A 14,361-nucleotide genomic window follows, 5' to 3' on the forward strand; every position below is an offset into this window, starting at 1 on the left:
TCCCTGGGCCCTCTCATGGGGAGGTAGCACCAATATACAGAGAGAGGATAGGTGGGCAGGCAAGATGCACACTCAGGCCAGCTGCAGAACCTCAGACAGGCTCTGAAACTTCTCACACCCCCCTTCTCATCCATTAACCTCTGCTCAGCAGTACAGTCTGGACTGGCACAGCTAAATACAGAACCGTGGGAATCCTGTTTCCCGCTTAGGGACTGACCTCAACAGAGTCCCTGTGTGGATATGCTGGAATTACTTGGCAGTCCAACAGTGGCTTCCTTAGAAGAGTAGTCAGGGGAAACAACTTGAAGGCAGAAAAACAACTTCCTCCTGTTCATACCAGTACCAGACAGGCCCAGCAGGTCTGGCCCTGTGCCCCGTAGCTGCCAGTGTAGTCCCCTGGCCAAACAGAAAGTGAGCCCGTGTCAGTGGGCTGGTTTGGTGGCCAGACTACACAGAGGGTTGTTACCAGGACCTTTCAGTTCCATTATTTTTGTTTTACATGCTGTTCTTTATGATGCTCTTTATGATTCTCTTCCCTTTCTTTGGTATTTCCCACCATTCTGGTATTGTTTACTGCAAATATTTGAGCTAACTAATAGTAAACTCCTTGCTAACTTCATGGGGGTGGAGACCTGTTGCTTGGCAATGTACTGGCTCCTTTATATAATTACCTGTGCCATGATGGGCTCTTCTTATGCATCAGGAGAGCTGTTGTAACTCTCTGAATGGACAACGAGTCTTGTCAAAGACTTTTGGCATTCTCTAGGTTGGCAAATCCTCACCTATATTGTCATTCACATCTCAAAGACTACTTTGTGAGGCATGAATTATGCAAATGTTGCTTCTTCCCTAGTAGATCAGATTTATTTGTATTTACTAATTATTTTTTTTAATCAGTTTGTCAGCTCTGAAAGACTCAGTCCTACTGTTCTTCTGGTTTTGTTGTTGTTTGTTTTACCTTTTCCTTTAATACTTAGGTTCATTTGAATGATAGATCCCTTACTACAGTTAATAAAACAATGAATTTGGGTTTTTGTAGAAATCCTGGGTGAAAGCTGCCTGTACATATTATAACTTCAGATTTTGGCAGGTTTTGAAAGAAGGGTCTTTCACAAATATTTCAGTTTGAAGCAGTTCCTTGGAGCTGAGCTTTCAAAGCTCAAAAGAGTAGCTCAAATTCAGAAGTTACTCGAGGCATATCCCTGATGAATATGAATGCAAAAAAAAGGGAAATTCATTAAAGTTTCTTCTGCTTTAAAATGAAGGTTTTTATCGTAAATAGTTCAGCAAACTAGTTGCTGACACCTTCATATACCTTTAGTGTATCACATAGGGTATATTTCCGAATAAAGCAATATTTAATTCTGCATGGGGCTTGCTCTTAGGCTGAATTTGCTGCAAAATGGTGGTAGCAAGATAATATCATGAGTTACAGTTTGTTGATAATAAACTTGTGAAAATAACTGGAAGTAACTGGACTCCACTTTCGTGTGCAGCTGTAACTGGAAGAGGATTCTACAAGACCCTTTAATGTAGCTGGAATGTGTGCATAATCTTTTGACCTTGTTCTTAGTTTTTGATGACTGTGGCATGTTAAGTGCTGATAATTGGGTTTGTTCTAGGCTGAAACCTGACCTGCTTTCTGCAAAGGAGATCAGATCTTCTATTGGAAGAGGCACTCAAAGGGGCTATGTTAGAAATTGCAGGGCCAGGGCTGCTGAGAGTGAAGATCTCTGAAATATGGCAATTACTTTGGAAGGACATGCTGTCGTAGGGACTGCTTCTCTTTCAGCCCAGTTTGAATTGGACTTTTCACCCAAAGATTTTTGCCCTCTAAATTTTCTTTTCTGTGCCATCTGGTTTGCTTAATAACTCAAGCTGCCTTTTTGAGAGAGCTGCCTTGTAGCTTCAGCTGCTGGAATGTGAGTCCTGGGTATGAGAGCAAGAGGCAGGTGCTTTTCACTCTGCTCTTGGAAGGGGAGTCAACTCTCCTTGTTTAAACCATGTGGAAATGAGGGGATTGTCTAATACCTTCATGAAAAGAATATGCAGCAATCGTAAGCAGCAGCAGGAGCTGGCAAGGAAATGGAGCCAAAGGGATTTTTAAATACCCGTCCAAAGGGATCAGTGCAATGGACCAACTTGCACTTTGTATTTCAATCCATCCCTTTCTGTCTGTCTCGAACAGTGTTGCTGGAACTGATCTTCTTTCTTATTTTAAGCTTTCTGTGTGGGAGGAGTAAAACTGCTTCAGTGTTTCTAAGTGGTAGTTTGCACAGTACAGCATTGTTAGCTCTGCTTTTCCCATTCCCGTTGGGCTCCTTGACAGATACTAAGAATATACAACATGGCTACAGGTAGAGAAGGTCTGACCAACAGTCCCTCCAGCTCAGTATCCCATTCCTGCCAGCAATTAACAGATGCCTGTGTACCTTTGTCTAAACCTTTCATAGCCTCCCACCATGTATTTTCAGCTTATGAGACTTTCTAGCCATAAATCTTGCTTGTTAAATGAAGAGTTGCAGCTGGCTTTCTTTTCTCTTATGTTTTAGAACGAAAAAAGCAAAGAAGGCACCTGCTCCTCCAGCCAAGGAAGAGAAGCCCAAATTAACCATTTTTGAAGAGGAGGTGGATCCAGATGAAGGACTCTTTGGCCCAGAAAAGGATTTCTCATCAGTTGGTCCCAGAAGAAAGATGAAAGAGAGTAAAGTTGTTCTGTATTTGTATATGCACAGATTATTTTATCTAAATCATGTGTATAACTGAGCCTTTAAATTACAGTGATGCATAGTATACAGGCTAAATAATGACTTGGAAATGTTGAGGCAAATCTTCAACTGAGCAGAATCATGTAGAATCATTCAGAAAGAACAAATGAAACCTGTAGCTCCCATAGCTGTTCTCACATTTGGAACTGGGATATTAAGGTCTGTGCTGTCCCACAGTCACTCATGCCACACTAGCAAGAGTAATGTGACCTATTTTTGAGTGCAAGGAAAAAGCAGATTGATCAAGTCCCTAGAGTGCAGAATATTACTGCACTTTGTGGGCTGGAAGTCTTTGGAAAAAAATAATTGTCTACATGATCTGTTTTTTCAACCCAACCAGCCAGATTTACTAGTTAGTGTTAGTGCAGGCATTGTGCTACATAGCATGATTTAACTACAGCAGCTTCTGATTCCCCTTTCTAGATCTGAAGTTATTTGAAGACCCAGACCTCGGTGGGGTGGTGAGACTGGGTGACTCACTCCTGCTGCCAGCTGCCTGTGAGCACAGCAATTATGTGCTGAGCAGGGCTCCTGAGGAGGACACTGAGGAACTGCTGAGGTACTCAAATCTGTCATGTGGGATGAAGGTGGTCTGAGATGTTATTTAGATCTTGAAAGAGATTAATTCGGGAGCAAAGCTTAAATACTCAGAATGCAAACTGTGAATCAATACTTGTATTGACAAGTAAAATGTAAGATGTGTGCCATGGAGCTTGGAGATAAACACATTAAAAAGGAAATTAGGAAGACCCTTTGGGAAAGGTGGGGTGCAAGGTATTATTCTGTGACTCCAAAGGAAGGGTCTTGAAGGCCCAAGCTGTGCTATCTTGCTCGTTTTCTACATGACACTTCTGCTTTCTGCAAACGATCCACAGGGAACCTGACCTCCATTGTGAAAAGTGAGGGACAAAGCCCAGAGATAAAGAGCAGTTCAGCTTCAGGGACGTGAAATCAGGAGCTCTTGCCACAAGAGGAATGATTTTCATGCTGATGGCTCACAGACTTCCGTGCATGCTTCCAGGAGGGATCCTGTGCATACCTCCACAGCAGTAAAGATCTCTTTATCACCCTGCATTTAATTTTTAATCTAGTGGAAAGGAGGGCTAGAGCTCAGAGTTGTAGGAGGGTATAATTTATTGCTTCTCCCTTGATAGTGTAGCACTGGAACACATCAGCACATAATGCGTTTATCCCTGACATCTCTCTCACAGGGCTGGTTCGCCTGTGCTGATAATCCTCCAGAGATCAAGCAGGGAACCAATGCTTGGAGAGACGCAGGGAATCTGTGCTGCAGTAATGAGTCAAATTCATTCCTTCTGGGTCTCAAGCTGGCATCTGAATGATGAGGCCAGCCTGCTTCCAGTGCTAATTTGTGTCAACCAGTTCCTGTTAGGATGTATGATTTCTATAGTAGGTACTAAACCCTGGAGAGAGACTCTGTGCGTGGTTTCAAAGCTCTCGTGAAGCAGATAATTTTGCAGCTGCTGCTTTCTATGCATGGAAAAGTGCTGGCTGTCTGAGCAGTAATACCTGACTTACTTTAAACAAAGGTTAAATTGGGCTGGGTGCCATCTTGCATGACATCCTGACAGCTCACCTGATGTTTACAGAACCTGATGAGGCAGGACATGACCTGATTTTATGCTGTGGTACATTAGGAGCAAATACATGTGTGCTTGCAATATTTTCTTCTCTGCTAGTGAACTCAGCATACAGCACTTCATCCAGAGTGTTCATATGACTACAGGAGAAGGGCCTGTTGCAGTGCAGTCCTTGCATTTTTATCCACCAGAGAGAACTTCTCCATCTGTCGTGTTAATCTCTTTTGGATTATATATGTTCAGAGAAAGGTCTCTGAAGTCTGCTCTGAGACCAACAGATCATGCTTTCAGATCAGTTTGAGATCATCAACAACAGTAGCACACCCAGATGGTTATGGGAACCCATGAGAAAAGATTTCATTTCTTTTAAATTCCAGTAGTTTTCATTTATTCCTGATTTGTCCCAGTGCTTTCAATAGCTGATAAGTCATCAAGATCCAGTTGGAAATGAATACATGTAATGAAGCAGAAAATCATGCCAGTGGTCCAATGGGAAAGTTGCTATGGGAATCCAGAGGCAACTCCTGGCTGTGCAAGAGGTAGGCAGATAGGTCAGGATCTGTTGACATGTTCAGTTGCCTAACACCCTCTGAAATTCCCCTGGTAAACCCAGTTCATGGTGTTACCTGCACATCGTGGAGGGCTGATGAACTGAATGCAAGGCAGTTGAGTGTAAAGGAGAAGCTGCTGGCAAAGAGGGGAGGAGGAGTGGCAGTGCTGTTTTAACCTAATGCAATACTTCACCTCCCCTCTATGCAAATTCACTGCAGTCCCCTGAAATCCCATAGCGGAATTTTCTCCAGTGGTTGTGCAAAATGCGCTTCATTTGCTGTGCAGCTGGAAGCCTCAGCAGAACAATCAGGTCTCACTAATATAGAGGCAGCAATTGAATCATCATCTCCCACCTTCCCTTACCACGAAAATGGTGTGGAATGTTCTTGCAGGGCAGTGCCACAGTCTCTCTTCCAGGCAGTGACCCTTTGTGGTGAGAAAATGTTCAACATAAGCTGAACTCTGCAATCTCCTGGCATAGGAGCTTATTTTGAGGCCTAAGAATAAGTCCTGCCTTTGCCCTGTACATGTTGACAATTACTTTCCCAAAAAGGACTGAAGAAATCTCTCCCCTGCCCTCAGATCAGAGCAGGAGCTGTGGCAACCTGTTCCTTTAGTGGGCTAGAGCTGGATATGCTATGAGAGGGAAATGGAAACATCTTGGTCTCTTGGACATAGTCATACCAGTTGTATCATACCAAAAGTTTACCTGGGCACATTTTGCTAAGATCTCGGACTGTCCTGAGGTATGATGCACCAGCAGGTCCAGAAACCTGGATATGTTCACTGCACTCCAATGGAGCAGCTGAATAATGAAGATGTGGGAGCTCTTCACTGGTGTATTGAACATTCACAAGTACCTCAGGGTCTGCTCACATGTGTGTGGTAGATCTGAGAAGTGTCTGACTCACTGTGAATCATGGGCAGAATAGGAGAGAGCTGCCTAAGGCAGAGGAGGGCAGAACCTTCTTCCAAAGGGGGATGGGAGAAACATAATGTTCAGAGCAGAACACAGGAGCAACCGAATCCTTTGTGATCTTTATGGTACCTGAGTGGTTGTAGCAGCAGCAGCAGCACCACAGCAGTGTCAGCACAGCAGTGAATCCTCAGCAGTGACTATAACTCATGAGGCAGAGGCTGTTAAGGAGGCAAATGAGTCTGCAAAATATGCATGGGCTGTGCTTGTCACAACATGAGGAAGAAGAGAATCTGATAAATGTTCTCATTGCAAAGTGAAGACTGTGCTCACTGTGTATACCTGCTCATATGAAATGAGAATTACTGTTTTAAATAGAATCACCAACTTTACATTAACAAGTGTTGAGCGTTGAGAACCAATTGCTGTGTAAGATTTCATGGGCTTTATCCCATGGGACTCTACAAAGTAGATCCCTGAAGAGGCCAAAGTCTGCTCTCCTGAAATCCAGGGCAGTTACTTTGCTGAGCACCCACTTCACTGTCCTGAGAGATTCAAATTCCACCATTTCATGGTCACTGCAGCCCAGCTGCTCTTGAGCTTCACATTCCTCTCCTTGTTGGTGAGAACGAGGTCAAACCTAGCACCTCTCTTTGTTGACTCCTTTGTCACTTGGAGAAGTAAATTGGCCTCAATGCATTCCAGGAACCTCCTGGATTGCTTAAGCCCTGCTGGTTGTCCTTCCAACAGATACTGGGGTGGTTGAAGTCCTCCATGAGGACCAAGGTTTGTGAATGTGAAGCTGCTTCTCCTCTGTAGAGTACCTTATCTCCTCGCTCTTCCTGGTCAGGTGGCCTGTAGCAGACCCCCACTGCAATGTCACCTGTCCCTGCCTTCCCTTTAATCCTGACCCCCGAGTTCTTGGCTGGCTCCTCATCTGAGGCTCCTGACTGAGCTCTGTGCACTCCAACTGGTCACTGGCATAGGGGGTGAGAGTCCCTCCTCACATCCCCTGCCTGTCCTTCGTAAAGAGCCTGTATCCTTCCATTCCGGCGCTCCAGTCTCAGGAGCCATCCCACCATGTCTCCATGATGCCAGTGAGATCATAGCCCTGCAGGCATGCACATTTCTGTCTCATTAATCTCAATCATGCCTGCCTGGTGTAATGGATCAGGTTTTTGTGGAAAACTAATGCTGGAATTGATCCTGTGAATGTTGCAGCAGCTCTGTGGGCCCACAGAATTACATAAATTATCACACATCCTAGCCTGAAATAATTATCACAGCTGTCTGAGCAGCCTTTTCAGAGAGATTTAATTAGCTTCACCTTTGGTAATGAATAGGGAGCTGAGATGGAAGGAAGCAGCTGTCAGCACAACATTTGTCTTTTTCCAGTGCTGAAAAAAAGTGTCAGCAGCAGGATCCCAGTTCTGCTGCCCTGTGATGGCAGATCTGGTGTGTTCCTTCTTAGGATTGCACGGATAACCCTTTCAGGAGCATTACATTTTTTAAGACTGAGGTTGTTTGTGAAACTGCACCCCAAACACTGTTCAGTCCATAGAGCTTCTTGAGCAGGTTTGTCAGCTTCTGGTTTCCAAGGAACTGTTGCCACTCTTGAAGCACAAAAAGTTTGTGTGTTCTTCTTTCAGCAGGCATTAGCAGATGCTGAATTCAGAGAGTAACACCTCTTCAACCTATGCAGGAGTCATGTGGGGCACCGTCTCCAGCACCAATGCTCACTGTCCTGAGAATATGAGAACACTATAGTTGGGAAAAAAACTTTGAGAAACTCCAGAGGGTTTAAACGTAGATCCCTTGGGAGAGGGTTATTTGGGCAATGTGCAGGTGGAAGAGAAGGTTGCAATAACTGAGTCAGAAATCTCCTGACCACTCCAGGGCAGTTTCTCTTGCTTGCTATGACCAAACTGTGGGGAAAGGTCCTTGATTTGGCTGCAGTAGGTTATAGAAAAACAAATTTTTCTGTGATGTTTTTCAAGCATTTATTTTTTTCATTCCTGTGATGTGTTGGGATGCTACTTCCAAGCATTAGAAAAGCTATAAAGTAAACTTGCCAACAAAACGAAAAGTTTTTTGCTAGACTGGAAACATTAATCCTTGCCCCACTCCTAGGAACATGTACAGGTTGTGTAGAATAATGTAGAGAGGCAACGTGGAGTCCTAGTGTAGCAGGAGATGCTTTTGCTGGGCTTGGGACCCACCAAATTTCAACCATCTTGCCCCAGGTTGTTTGCATTTTTGACAGACATCATCAGCTCAAGGAGCAAAAGTTGCCTGCTCTCCCCTGCCCCAGCTGTGCCTTTGGCTGGGGATTGGGGAACTTTCTAAAGAGGCAGGAGAGAGAGGTTTGAACTTCTTCAGACTGGAAAAATGGACTTGTCTCATTTCCTACGTGAGCAATGTAACCAACAGGCTGATTTCCTTAGAGGGCTTCTTGTGGGACTGACCTGCACTACTGAGCCTGTTCTCTGGCACTCGGCCGGGCAGCACCACCGGGCTGCATCCGTGCTGTTGGACTCTGTGCAGCTGCAGAGCAAGGGGACTGTGTGCAGCTGCCTCTGGGGAATGGTCCCTGTCCCACACAAGCTTCCAGTTGTGCTGGAGAGTATTTTGGAGGAGGGCTAATCTCTCCCAGACCAAAACCATGCCAGTGGTTCCAATACGGACTGTCACATTCCAGTGTCCGGAAGTATTTCCTGGCCCTGGTTGAAATACCACTGTGAATTTACCTGTAATGGATTGTAGGGGAAAGCTGAAGCAGGAGGAGAGATACCTCCTTCACAGCCCCAGTGCTTGGCATTCCTGGGGTTAACTCCAGCCTGTATCTGTCCATGGGCCTTGATGGACATCACACTGTCTCTCCTGACCACAGCAGACATGATAGGCAACAACAGATACTTTGAAGTCTCCTGCCTATTTTTGGGCACAAGTCTTTTCCTAAATTGTAGATGTGATATAACAGCATTCTCCAAGGCTTCACTAAGGTATCTCTAGTACTTGGAATTAACACCAGACAAAATAAAGTTAGTAAGATGAAAGTCTGTTCTGCAAGAACTGCAGTTAGTTGCACAACTGAGCTTCTAGCACGAGCCTTTTGGATATTTTAGCAAATTATGGGAGTCTTTGTCTCTTGCTTTCATTACAGATTCTCATCACTAAAGCATTCCCAGCAAGCAGAGGTCACTGTCCCCATCACGTTGTACATACAGTCATTCCTGTCCCAAAGATCTGGTCCAGAGAGATGGGACAAAGTTCAGAGAAGTGGCATCTAAAATGTTGATGTTCTTGTGGCAGCTGCATCTGCCTCCAAGTCAGAACTCGTTTACTGACTGGATGTCCACATGCCAGCAGTCATGAAAGGCTTTGTGACAGCCTTTCTTCAGGAAGGGCTTTGATTGCTTTCTGTGTCAGAGAGAATTTCCACCAATAGTCTGTGAATCAGCACAACAATATGGGAGGAATTTTAAACAGTGAGGTGCTGCTTTTCTTTTACAGAAAAAGAAAGACTAATTAAAGAATGATTAATTACATGGATTCTCTGCCTGATTGTCTATAAAAAGATGGGGTGGGAAGGTTCTTCCTTTAATCTTGTTTCAGAATAGTTGCTTGATTTTTTCTTTTTCCTCCTGGCCTGGAGTTAAATATGGTGGTAGTTATGCACTGTAACAATTCCTTTGCTTTCAAGAAATAGAAGTCCTTGTTTCTATCTCTGCCTGAGGCATTTTGCATTTTACCTCTTTAGTTTTGCAAAGACGGTTGTGTGTCACATGATGAAACAGCAGTGGATCAAACAGCTTGCCTAGCACTGCAGCCCTGAAAAGCAGGTTTTGAGACAAAGACCACATATTATCTGCTATGTTCTCTCTAAGAGAATTCTGTCTAACCAAGGTCTTGAAAAAATCCAGGACAGAAAAAGAAAATTACATCATCAGCTTCCAGACTTTCTCCTGCAGAATCTTTGGCTTAAAAGCAGAATACCAAACCCCCATCCCCTAAAGACCCCCACAACCTACTGGACTGGATCTTTTGGGGGTATTTTTTTGGCTGTGCTGAGTGGTTTTGTTGCTGTGATTAGCACAGAAGCTGGAGTAGAGAATTTGGGAAGTTGTACCATCATACCAGGTTAGTGAGCTGAATTTACTGCTCCCCTTTCTGGGGCACCTAGTTCAAAATCCTGCTTCCTCCATATGGTCTCTGTGTATATTGTGTATTGTTCCTCTGGTTATTATGTTTTCTGTTATTTAAGACCAAAACTTTATGACATGGACACTGATTCATTCACTTGTTTGTTTATGCCAAGAAGGGAGGCTTCAGAAATACCAGCCCTAACAAGTTTTGTTTTTTACACAGCAAAGAGAACAAGAGCATGTCTTGGCAATGTGATCAGAGGTGTGATATCTCTTGGATATCAGAGTTCACAACAAACAGGAAGGCCTGGGCTTAAATGAAATTAATTTCTTTGTAGATGAGGAATTCAGAAATATATTGAGCGTGTTTTGTAAGTAGGATATGTCACCCACAAAGAATCATGGAAAATAAAAGACATCAGAAATCTTATCTAAATAAAAGAGGATATAATCTCCAGAGTTACTTGGAGGATGAAATCTGAGGTGCTGCCTGCTGGAATACCACAGGTAGAGTTCAAGGTGCAGAACTCCGGGAATGGCTCTGCCCATCAGTTGGTCTGTTCAGGTGTTCCCTTGTTTTAGATATCAGTGTTCATGCTATTGATTTTACAAAAGTAGCCTTGGTTAAAAGTGATTCTTTTTAGATTCTCTTTGGGAGTCACAAGAAGATCTGTCTGAGTTCAGGAATGGTTTTACCTTAAAGGGTTCTGACTGCCTGTACACCAGAAAATTTAGGCTAATCCTTATTGACTTAATGGCTGGTTCATGGTGGGTGTAGTTTGTCTCAGCCTGGGCAGTACAGTAGTGAGTTCCTCACAGCTTTTAATGAGGGTGAACACAAAAAAGAAACCCTTGAAATCATGCAATTTATCTTAGTAATAGTGGGATCCTTAGTTTGAGGGAGCTGTAAGTCTTGAAGTACCTATGGTTTTAACATTCAAACAATATTTACTATGGATGGAGGAATAAAGTGTCTCAGAGAGGTTGGTTCTTCAATTGATCATGTTCCCTGTGGTCTGGGACAGTTGCCTTATCAGTTGCTTCCCAAATTATGGAAAAGCTCAGCTTTACTTTTAACTGTCTGCAGAAAGCCCCACCAGTTGTACTGCTGCGTGGTAGAGGCATTTACAGTATCTTTCCTAAGGCTACTGGTACTGGTGAACAAAGAGAGAAAGGGAGGAATCACTGTCTCATTTAGGAAACAAATTATCCCAGTGGTTTCACAGGAGTCTGGGTAATCCCCCAAGATGCCTCATTGCCTGGCAGTGAGGAAGTTATAAACTGGATATCAGGAAAAGGTTTTTCACCCAGAGGGTGGTTGGGCACTGTACAGGCCCCCAGGGCAGTGGTAACAGCACCAAACCTGATGGAGCTCAAGAAGCTTTTGAACAATGTTCTCAGGCACATGGTGTGACTCTTGGGATGTCCTGTACAGGGCCAGGAGTTGGACTTGATGACCCTGATGGATCCCCTCCAGCTCAGGATATTCTGTGATCCCATGATTCTAACTACAAAAGGCAAATGAGTGGAAGAACCAAAAAATACATGACATGAAATGATTCATTCATGTTCCAGGGATGGCCTCCCTACAGGTCATGGAGAAGGAGGAACTAAAAAGGCATCTTCCTTAGACTCCTGTACCTTATGCTGTTCCAGTGAGTGGAGCCACTGGAGAGGATCTTTCTTTTTCTTTCCTCCACATTTTGACTTTCCAAAGGCACACAGCTCTTGGAGTCACAAGATAATCTATGATAAGGGCTCTCTTAAAAGATTTCAACAGCTCATGTGGGAACAGAGTTGGGCATACACAGCATGCTACATCTCTGATAAGGTCAAACAAGGCAAGTGGAAAATACCTGAACTGTTTGAGGTGTTCTGGGTTATTTCAGTAGGAATCAGAGGGAAATTATCACCAAAAAGAGTTGTTGTATATGGTCACAGATTGCAAAACTTCTTCAGTTTGCCAGAACCAAATGTGAACATAGAATTTTAAAGTCCATTAGTGTTTCCAGTTTCTCATGATTGAGCATGGGGATGTTTAATCTCAGTTTTGGGTGATGGGGATGAAGAAGAAACAGAGCTGAATGTGGAAAATTTTACTTTCTCATGAAAATTTATGGGGAAGCAAACCATCCTGTCACAAAAAAAACCATTTGTTTCCCAAACTAAAATAAAGTTTGGTGTTTTTAGTAATTGCAATTTGCCTTTATTTTAGACATTTGAAAACATGCTGTAAAATTAACTTGTATAGTGAATTGAAAAGCCACATTATAAAAAAAGATGGTTCTTACAGAAACTTCTACAGAGAGAGAAATTCATCAGAGTAGATCCTTTTCCTACAGAAGGTTTTGTTTTGAAAGATTGCATTTTCTTACAAAACAAAAAGCAATTCACAAGTTCCCAGGATGTTACTGATGTTTTCTTTCCATTCCAGAGTTGAAGATAGTTTTGAGAAACTCTTAGAGGTTACCTCCAAACCAAAACCTAAGGTCCCACCAAAACCACCACTGCCTCAGAAGCCAGCAGTTGCCCCCAGGAGCACTAATTCACCTTCACTGGCAAAGCAAAAGGAAAACAGGATTCAGACAATGAATGAAGTGGACATTCTCCAGTATATCCAGGAAAATGAATCTATCAACAACCAGGATACCAGTCTTTTTTGAACATATGTATTTTTAAAATGTGATGATGCCTTCTTGGCCCCAACTCCCAGTGAGCTCAAGTGATGGCAGCAAGAACTGACCAGGTGTTCCTACTGTCACAGTGCTCATTTCTGTACCAGGATAGAGAGAGCAGCAAGCCTGAGCAGCAGAACCTCTGTTTGACGTTTTCAAAACAGTGCAGCTGTGATATAATGTTGCCTTAGATTTTCAGGGTTTTACAGGGAATGTGGACAAGGATGTAGCACTACAGATCATCTACTGCTATTTTAGTATCAACATAGTACAGTTTTGGCCAGTTGATTGAAAATGGTGAGGATGTTGTACACATGGCAGCTGTGAATGATGTCCAACAAACGGTCTGAGGCAGGATAGGATGCTGTTCCTGTCATTTTTAGATAGTGTATTTCAGCTCAACGGAAAGGCCATTTTCCTTTCATCCAGTGCGTTTTTGTAGCAGCCTTTTCCTCCCTGACTGGTATTTTGGTACATTTTAACAGGAACTGCTAAATATAATTTAACAGTTCCTCTGTCTTTCAGTGGAACACTGAAATCCCAGCTAAGCCTGACAATCTGCTGCCTTAATTGTTGTGCCTCAACTGCACAAATGCCAACTTGTAGGAGAACTTCAGGCCTGCAGAGACCACACTGTGCATCTCTGACTCCTGGGGAGAATAGCAGATGACTGAGGGTGGCTAAGAACACTCTCCAGACATAGATGGAGGTTGCAGTGCGTAGGAGGTTTGGATTCTTTAGGACTCCTGTGAACCCCAGATCCACAAGACCTGATTTTTTCTAGCCAAGTCTTCCTGGGCTTCTGCTGTAATTAGTAGAGAGAGAGATTTCTTCAGGAGGTGATTCAGTGCAGGTGTGTTAATGGAGGAACTCTGAATTGCTCTCTGGACTCACTCTTTCTCTCCTATTCCTTCACTTCTCCAAGAATTTTAAGAACCAGCCATTGTGATTAGTTCCACTAAGCTAAAATGAGTTTGTGTGGTAAGAGAGTGGTCTGTTCTTTACCATGCAATGGCTAAAACAAGGGAGGTCAAACTTGGCATTATCTAGAGGAAAAAAATAGGAAAAAAAATATACTGGAGAAATTTTAATATGCGGGAAAAGAAAAACATGATAAAATAGGCATCCAAGACACTCTGATTGAAGATACTGAATTTACACCTAATGTGAGTTGATACCTGCTGTCATGCAGAAAGAGATTCCTGAATTCATTCCATGTGTGGTCTAGCCAGAGATGAAGAAGACAAGCTCCCCAGAGGGAAAATTTTAATATATTTCAGCAATATCATCATCCCAATATTTGCCTGTCTAACATAGAACAAATTAAATAGAAAGCATTATATATATTTTAATAATGAAATTATTTCTATTAGCATTTCCTTTTTAAGCCAATGGAAAATATTATAAAGGTATTTTGCTTTGATGGGACAGATAAAATACAATCATTGGTTCTCCTCTGTATATGGTATGTTTTACTATAATAAAACATTTTGCTAACCCACAGGTGTTACTGTTATTACTGTTGTTCTCTAGGTTGTACATTGGCAGCAAAGAATCAATTCCATTCAGCCCATGAGGAGTGTTACATGGTGTTAAAATGTAAATAAGTATGAAACCAAAAATGTAGCTGTGCTCACATTTCCTTTGAGAGCAGCTAAAGGGAGAACCAGAGGTACTACCTGGCCCTGTCCCCACAGTGTCCTG

At 43.0% G+C, this 14,361-nt stretch overlaps 1 protein-coding gene across 1 annotated transcript in view; it reads left to right on the top strand.

The window, feature by feature from the left end:
• Positions 1-14,158, top strand: part of HS1BP3 (HCLS1 binding protein 3) — a 51,467-nt gene extending 37,309 nt beyond the window's left edge. The window contains exons 5-7 of the mRNA XM_048298628.1: positions 2,553-2,704; positions 3,192-3,327; positions 12,417-14,158. Of these exons, the coding sequence (XP_048154585.1) occupies positions 2,553-2,704; positions 3,192-3,327; positions 12,417-12,645 (517 nt within the window). The 3' untranslated portion in view covers positions 12,646-14,158. The remainder of the gene's footprint in view (positions 1-2,552; positions 2,705-3,191; positions 3,328-12,416) is intronic.
• Positions 14,159-14,361: the final 203 nt, after the last annotated feature.

Source organism: Corvus hawaiiensis, chromosome 3 (assembly GCF_020740725.1).
Source record: "Corvus hawaiiensis isolate bCorHaw1 chromosome 3, bCorHaw1.pri.cur, whole genome shotgun sequence".
NCBI classification, from domain to species: Eukaryota; Metazoa; Chordata; class Aves; order Passeriformes; family Corvidae; genus Corvus; species Corvus hawaiiensis.